Source organism: Saccostrea echinata, unplaced genomic scaffold (assembly GCF_033153115.1).
Source record: "Saccostrea echinata isolate AGI-Se365-2 ecotype Australia unplaced genomic scaffold, CSIRO_AGI_Sech_v1 ptg000033l, whole genome shotgun sequence".
Lineage (NCBI taxonomy): Eukaryota > Metazoa > Mollusca > Bivalvia > Ostreida > Ostreidae > Saccostrea > Saccostrea echinata.
The window spans coordinates 37,149,447-37,157,733 of NW_026889782.1; the positions used below are offsets into that span (position 1 = coordinate 37,149,447).

The 8,287-nt window shown below is 33.8% G+C and overlaps 1 protein-coding gene and 1 long non-coding RNA gene across 2 annotated transcripts; one reads left to right on the forward strand and one right to left on the reverse strand.

Moving 5' to 3' along the window:
• The first annotated feature begins 70 nt into the window (after positions 1–70).
• On the forward strand, positions 71–4,776 carry LOC133198515 (serine/threonine-protein phosphatase 6 regulatory ankyrin repeat subunit B-like). The gene has a single exon (XM_061334597.1). It carries the CDS (start codon positions 1,021–1,023, stop codon positions 4,774–4,776), a length of 3,756 nt encoding a protein of 1,251 aa, XP_061190581.1. The 5' UTR covers positions 71–1,020.
• A 1,730-nt stretch (positions 4,777–6,506) lies between these two features.
• Positions 6,507–7,470, reverse strand: LOC133199276 (uncharacterized). The gene is made up of 2 exons (XR_009722782.1): positions 7,406–7,470; positions 6,507–6,779 (listed from the first exon to the last, which is right to left on the reverse strand). It is a non-coding gene; the product is annotated as an uncharacterized LOC133199276 (long non-coding RNA).
• Between the last annotated feature and the right edge of the window lie 817 nt (positions 7,471–8,287).

The window sequence follows — 8,287 nt, forward strand, 5'->3', positions numbered from 1 at the left end:
GTCATCCGTCGTTACTTCTGACTCTGACTACATTTAAAAAAACCAAACAGCACACAAGTTTTGATAGGACAAAGACTATTTAAAATTGTTGTCCGTCGCATTGCAAATGTCATTACAGAAAGGTCTGTGATTGGGTATTCTTCCATATCAAAACTGGAATTATGGGATGATCCAAACTTCCATGAGCACGTATTACAAACAGAACAATGCACTTCCATATTTCAAACATGTCGTGATATCAAGGGAGATCCAATGATTGTGCATTTTTCAAAGGCGGGGAATAAGCGATGGGTTGAATATTTACTACCAAATTCAGAAAAAAGAGCAAAATACAGATCACTTAACGCCGCTTGCTCAAAAAATCAACCCGATATTGCTTATCTCATTTTGTCATCAAATGTGGAATGTGATCTTCAAACATGTTTTTATGCTGTGCAAAGTGGCAATATAGACTTATTGCTCCGAGTTTGTGAGTTTCTTGATCTTCATCAAATTTCATCTTCCCTACATCCTGTCTGGAGTTGTATAAGACATAGTTTACTCCAGGAAATCTGTTCTATGCAACAAACACAATTAATTGAACAAGTTCTGGCAAAATATCCATTCCTTATAGATATAGAAGACGACCAAGGGGGCAATGCATTACATTCTGCTGCAAGTTCTGGAGACACACATGTATTTAATCTTCTGTTAAAGTTTGGCTTTGATCCATATAAAAAAGATCGAGACAATGGTCACACTGTTCTTACCTGTGCTTGTCAGAATGGAAGGACAGACATGGTGAAATACCTTATTGAGACATACCCTGCATTACTCCAGGAACACACAGATATTCGTGGAAAAAGTCTTTTGTATTGGGCAGCTTTCAGTGGGAAAATAGATATGTTTGAATATATACTAAGCGTCTTTCAGAATGAAAATATATTACATATATCAAGGTACAATAAACCCAAGGTAGATAAAAAAAATAATTCAGGTCAATCTATCTTGCACATTGCATGTAGAAATGGTCATTATGATATGAGTGAATATCTGTTGAGTAGATATCCTCAGTTACTGGATGTTCGTGACAATAATGGGGGAAATGTGCTCCATTATGCAGCTAATGTAGGCAACGTAGATCTTTTCAAGTATCTATCAAGTAAAGGATTAAATGTCAATTATACAACAAATAGTGGACAGACTGTGTTACACCTGTGTTGTGCTATGGGTAGAGAGAAAATGTGTAGGTATCTAGTAAATATGCATCCATGTTTAATATCTGTTAGAGATAATAACGGATTGACAGTGTTACATTCAGCTTGCTCTGGAGGAAATGTAGAAATTGTTTCTTTTCTGATAGAAAAAGGATTTAATTCCAATGCCTTGTCTAATGATGGTAAAAGTATTCTGCATATAGCTTGTCATAGTGGGAAGTATGAAATTTGTGAGTACTTAGTTGATAACTATCCCCAGCTTTTGGATGTCAAGGACAAATCTAGTAACTCAGTGTTGCATGATGCAGCCTGGGGAGGTAATGTTCAAATAGTAAAGCTATTCATTGAGAAAAAGATGGACATCAATACCCTACAGAAAAATGGTGGAACAATTTTACATCAATGTTGTCGTTCTGGTAAAATGGAGATGTGTGAGTATTTGGTCAATCATTTTTCAGATCTACTAGGGATAAGAGACAATGACGGATGGACGGCGTTACATTCAGCTTGCAGTAGAGGAAGTGTAGAAATTGTTTCTTTTTTAATTGGAAATGGATTGGAATTAAATGCCTTGTCAAATGATGGTAAAAGTATTCTGCATATAGCTTGTCATAGTGGGAAGTTTGAAATTTGTGAGTACTTAGTTGAGAATCATCCCCATCTCTTAAATATAAGGGACAAATCTAGTAACTCGGTCTTGCATTATGCAGCCTGGGGAGGTAATGTTCAAATAGTAAAACTATTGATTGAGAAAAAGATGGACATCAAGAACCTACAAGATGAAGGTGAAACAGTTTTACATCAATGCTGTCGTTCTGGTAAAATGGAGATGTGTGAATATTTGGTCAATCATTTTTCAGATTTACTAGAAATAAGAGACAATGACGGATGGACAGCGTTACATTCAGCTTGCAGTGGCGGAAGTGTAGAAATCGTTTCTTTTCTAATAGAAAAAGGATTGGACATTAATGCCTTATCAAATGGTGGTAAAAGTATTCTGCATAGAGCTTGTCTCAATGGGAAGTTTGAAATTTGTGAGTTCTTAGTTGAGAATCACCCCCACCTCCTAGATGTCAAGGACAAATCTAGTAACTCAGTGTTGCATGATGCAGCCTGGGGAGGTAATGTTCAAATAGTAAAGCTATTCATTGAGAAAAAGATGGACATCAATACCTTACAGAAAAATGGTGAAACGGTTTTACATCAATGCTGTCGTTCTGGTAAAATGGAGATGTGTGAGTATTTGGTCAATCATTTTTCAGATCTATTAGGGATAAGAGACAATGACGGATGGACGGCGTTACATTCAGCTTGCAGTAGAGGAAGTGTAGAAATTGTTTCTTTTTTAATTGGAAATGGATTGGAATTAAATGCCTTGTCAAATGATGGTAAAAGTATTCTGCATATAGCTTGTCATAATGGGAAGTTTGAAATTTGTGAGTACTTAGTTGAGAATCATCCCCATCTCTTAAATATAAGGGACAAATCTAGTAACTCGGTCTTGCATTATGCAGCCTGGGGAGGTAATGTTCAAATAGTAAAACTATTGTTTGAGAAAAAGATGGACATCAAGAACCTACAAGATGAAGGTGAAACAGTTTTACATCAATGCTGTCGTTCTGGTAAAATGGAGATGTGTGAGTATTTGGTCAATCATTTTTCAGATTTACTAGAAATAAGAGACAATGACGGATGGACAGTGTTACATTCAGCTTGCAGTGGCGGAAGTGTAGAAATCGTTTCTTTTCTATTAGAAAAAGGATTGGACATCAATACCTTATCAAATGGTGGTAAAAGTATTCTGCATAGAGCTTGTCTCAATGGGAAGTTTGAAATTTGTGAGTTCTTAGTTGAGAATCACCCCCACCTCCTAGAAGTCAAGGACAAATCTAGTAACTCAGTGTTGCATGATGCAGCCTGGGGAGGTAATGTTCAAATAGTAAAGCTATTTATTGAGAAAAAGATGGACATCAAGAACCTACAGGATGTAGGTGAAACGGTTTTACATCAATGCTGTCGTTCTGGTAAAATGGAGATGTGTGAGTATTTGGTCAATCATTTTTCAGATTTATTAGAGATAAGGGACAAAAAGGGATGGACAGTGTTACATTCAGCTTGCAGTGGCGGAAGTGTAGAAATCGTTTCTTTTCTAATAGAAAAAGGATTGGACATTAATGCCTTATCAAATGATGGTGAAAGTATGCTGCATATAGCTTGTTTTAGTGGGAGGTTTAAAATTTGTGAGTACTTAGTTGAGAATCATCCCTATCTATTAAATGTCAGGAACAAAACTCGTGAATCAGTGTTGCATGATGCAGCCTGGGGAGGTAATGTTCAAATAGTAAAACTAATGATTGAGAAGAAAATGGACATACATACACAGCAGGATGAAGGTGAAACAGTTTTACATCGATGCTGTCGCTCGGGTAAAATGGAGATGTGTGAGTATTTGGTCAATCATTTTTCAGATTTATTAGAGATAAGGGACAAAAAGGGATGGACAGTGTTACATTCAGCTTGCAGTGGCGGAAGTGTAGAAATCGTTTCTTTTCTAATAGAAAAAGGATTGGACATTAATGCCTTATCAAATGATGGTAAAAGTATGCTGCATATAGCTTGTTTTAGTGGGAGGTTTAAAATTTGTGAGTACTTAGTTGAGAATCATCCCCATCTATTAAATGTCAGGAACAAAACTCGTGAATCAGTGTTGCATGATGCAGCCTGGGGAGGTAATGTTCAAATAGTAAAACTAATGATTGAGAAAAAAATGGACATACATACACAGCAGGATGAAGGTAAAACAGTTTTACATCGATGCTGTCGCTCGGGTAAAATGGAGATGTGTGAGTATTTGGTCAATCATTTTTCAGATTTACTAGAGATAAGAGACAATGACGGATGGACAGCGTTACATTCAGCTTGCAGTAGAGGAAGTGTAGAAATTGTTTCTTTTCTAATAGAAAATGGATTGGACATAAATGCGTTGTCAAATGTTGGCCAAAGTATTCTGCATATTGCTTGTCTCAATGGGAAGTTTGAAATTTGTGAGTTCTTAGTTGAGAATCACCCCCACCTCCTAGATATCAAGGACAAATCTAGTAACTCAGTGTTGCATGATGCAGCCTGGGGAGGTAATGTTCAATTAGTAAAGCTATTCATTGAGAAAAAGATGGACATCAAGAACCTACAGGATGTAGGTGAAACGGTTTTACATCAATGCTGTCGTTCTGGTAAAATGGAGATGTGTGAGTATTTGGTCAATCATTTTTCAGATTTACTAGAAATAAGAGACAATGACGGATGGACGGCGTTACATTCAGCTTGCAGTGAAGGAAGTGTAGACATTGTTTCTTTTCTAATAGAAAAAGGATTAGACGTCAATGCCCTTTCAAATGATGGTCAGAGTATTTTGCACATAGCTTGTTTGAATGGTAAATATGATGCTTGTAGGTATTTATCAACAAAACACCTACACTTGTTAAATGTCAAAGATAGTCATGGTAAATCAGTTGTAGATATTGCCAATGAACATGGAGACATAGGTATGATTCATTTGTTGAGCGAACGCTTAGGATTATGAACCATCATCAGTTAGTGTTCTTTTTGAAGGAAATACAGAGAGACATTCCTAAAGAACTCATTTCCTTAAAGTTAAATGATAAAAAAAAGTGAACAATGATTACCATTGCATCAGGTGATTCTCTCTATGCATGTATTAGAGAGAAAAAAAAAATCATATTTTGAATGAGATGAAGCTAGCAAACAGTGATAAACCTCATAAATCCAATGTACAAAGCAAATCGAGAATAGGTCAAATACACGGACCCTTGAAATAACCAGATGTCGGATCAGATGTTTAACTAAAGGTTAAGATAAAATAATACAAAGAGTCCTGGCAATTTTTTTATGTAATTTATTTTTAGATCTATCACTATTCATTATCTTCACCTTTTTCATACGACTCCGTTCTACTTATTTCTACATAGAACTTGTACCTTTTTATTGCAAAGATGGAGCTGGAATTTTAAATTGTTTACAGTCTCTTTAAATGATTCATCACCGAGTCTCTCATTACTATTCTGTGGGAAGAAAATACGTTATTTTCAATTAAAAGAGAATTCAAAATCGTAAGACACTTGTAAACTGTTATGAAAATATAGAGCCGTTCTTAAAAAGAAACTAAATGTCCTGTAACCTATGACTGGAATTTAGTTCTATTTCTGAAAATTCAAAATTATGCAACGAGACTTGATCTTATTATGTCGTACAATTTTTGAATGCGTTTAACTAAGATTTTATTTATTTATGTAAACAAGATGTTTAAAATAAACACACTTAAAAGTTATAATTCTGATTAAGCATATATATTGTTGATATCATTTGGAACTACATCATTCGTTATATACTCAAAGATATCCTTCAAAAGATTTAATGTGAAGTGCGTGTATGCCCTTTTATATTTTATCTATTTTATTTCTGTTCTGGTTTGAGATGAAACATGCATGAAAAGGATTTAATTGTTTACTGATGCATTTATTGTATTGTTTTAAGTTTTTATTGATGATTTTGTTTCATATTTTACTTTTTATAGGAATATAGGAAATTTTTATTAGAATAATGGTAATATTATTCTCAATGTAAAAGATTGTCATTTTTGATATAAAAACTGCACTTGTACATATATAATAAATTATTACGGATTGAATTATTTTTATGAAGGAGATATGTTTTATATTTGTTACAAATTAAAACATCTAGCATGATATTTCTTTTCATTCATAGATTTAGATATTATTTTACTGACACGCAAAAGAGACGCAACTTGATATCAAATATTCAAAGTATAAAGTCAGACAGTGGGTTTATTTTGGTAATTTCGCAGCTCAGTTAAGGCTACAATAAGGAGGCGGGGCCTAGTTTATACGTATCAGGGTGATATCCTGAACAAATATTTATCTACAACACCTCCTCACCCTGTGTAAGTTTGGTGATATTCTGCCCAGTGGTTCTTGAAAGGATATGTTTGCATCCACTTTGTTTTTTTTTTCCTAATTATCTCCTTTTGTTATAGGGTTATATCCAAATTTTAGGTACAAAAGAAAGTCCTTTGGCCAAGGATACTCTGTGACAAATTTGACAAATAGGGATTCTACAGATATAGCCACTATTCAAAGAAGTTTAATGTGATGAGCAATTTGGTCCATTTTCAAAGCTTTCTTAAAATAAAATTTCTCTAGGTCCTTCCCTTTATAGTATTCATAAGCATTTTTTTCAAAGAGAGTTATCTAGGAATATAACTTCAAAATAAGATAATTTTTTTCTGAACAATAAGAACTTTATTTTGTATTGTATAATGAGTAATCAAGTCAATATTCACAGCTTTACGAAAAATAACAACATTTTGGTGTCTAGTTCTTCCCCATGCGGTATTTAGAGGCAATTACGGATTGTTTTAGCTTGAACTCCTGATGCTCTTGTCTGTGAATGATCAGCAATGCCGATTGCAAGCAGCATCTTATCCTGGTCGCATGAAATGTCCCCAATTTTTTGTCAGGTTCTTTGGTAAACCCAGCCAAAATCAAACTGCAAAAAATGATTTTAAAAAATTTGAAAAAAGATATATCAAACATTCCGAAAAAATTACTCAATTTAACAACTGTGATTTCCCCCATTAAATGATGTATTAAAATCATATTTCAATGAACATCTTTGATGTATGTACAGTTGATCTGCATGACAAAAACTTATTATCTTGAAAACTGTTGCAGAAGTCATCAAAAAAATGCAATATTTTGCATAAAAATGAGTTCTTAAAAAGTTTACCAACTAAATTTTAAAAACTGCGATTTCTTTTATAAATGATGAAAATCCAAAATCCAAGTTCCATGTTCATCTCCATTGTATAGTGATTTCAATAAAAAAAAAAATAAAAACACATTCCTTTTAATGGAAAACTTTTCGAAGAGAAAAACCGAAGGGGAAATTGCCCTACATGCAATATTACGCATCAAATTGACAACGTTCAACAGCTTGTATTTTTTTAAATGTACAAAACCCCAAATCAAGGTGTAATTGAAATCACCGACGTACACATAATTTTTTGAAAAAAATAAGAAGTTCTCAATTTCATAAAATATGAAAGCTATTTAAACAAATGATGAAACTTACAAGCAATATTTGAATTAGAAATGAATAAGATCAATTGGTACCTTTCAAATAGACAGTCAAAGTCAAACATCATGCTTCTCTCTGATGTATATTTCCTGAATCTGTAATATTAAAAAAAATATCATAAAACTATTGAAGCAGTTATCTAGAACAAGAGGCCCAAGGCCCTTGAAATGCGCTTGTGATAAATTGTACAACCTATCACTTCTATTTGAAGCCTCTAAGTATCCTGTATATTTAGATAAAGCCCTTAAATTCAAAAAGTAGGTCATTTTATATAAAACACTCTGAGAACCCAAGATGATTCTAAGCCAATTAGTACCTGAGATAGGTCGTGGTGACCTATTTATCATTTGTCATTCTCTGAGGACCCAAGATGCAGCAACTATCTAAAATTGATGATTCTAAGCCAAACAGTACCTGAAATATTTATATAAAGCCATAAAATTTCAAAAGTGGGTCAAAATGACCTACTTTTCAGTTGACGTACTCTGAGGACCCAAGATGCAATAACTGACAAAGTTTGATGATTCTAAGCCAATTGATACCTAAAAAATATTTAATTATAACCATAAAATTTCCACAGTACGTAACAGTGACCTACTTTTCAGTTGACATACTTTGAGGACCCAAGATGCATCAACTGACAAAGATTGATGATTCTAAGCCAATTAGTACCTGAAAAAAATATTTAATCAAGTCAAAGTGACCTACTTCTTAGTCGACGTACTCCTAGCATCTAAGATACATTAACCAACAATTTTTGATGACTCTAAGCAAATTAGTACACGAAAATATTCAAATATAGCCTTAAAATTCCAAGAGTAGGCCAGAGTGATCTACATATTCGACATACTCCAAGGACAAAAGATGCACCCACTTACAAAATTTGATGATTCTAAATCAATTAGTACCTGATATAT

Excerpts from the sequence above, each read along its gene's own strand:
- LOC133198515 (XM_061334597.1), top strand. The coding sequence starts at position 1,021 with ATGAGTGAATATCTGTTGAGTAGATATCCTCAGTTACTGGATGTTCGT.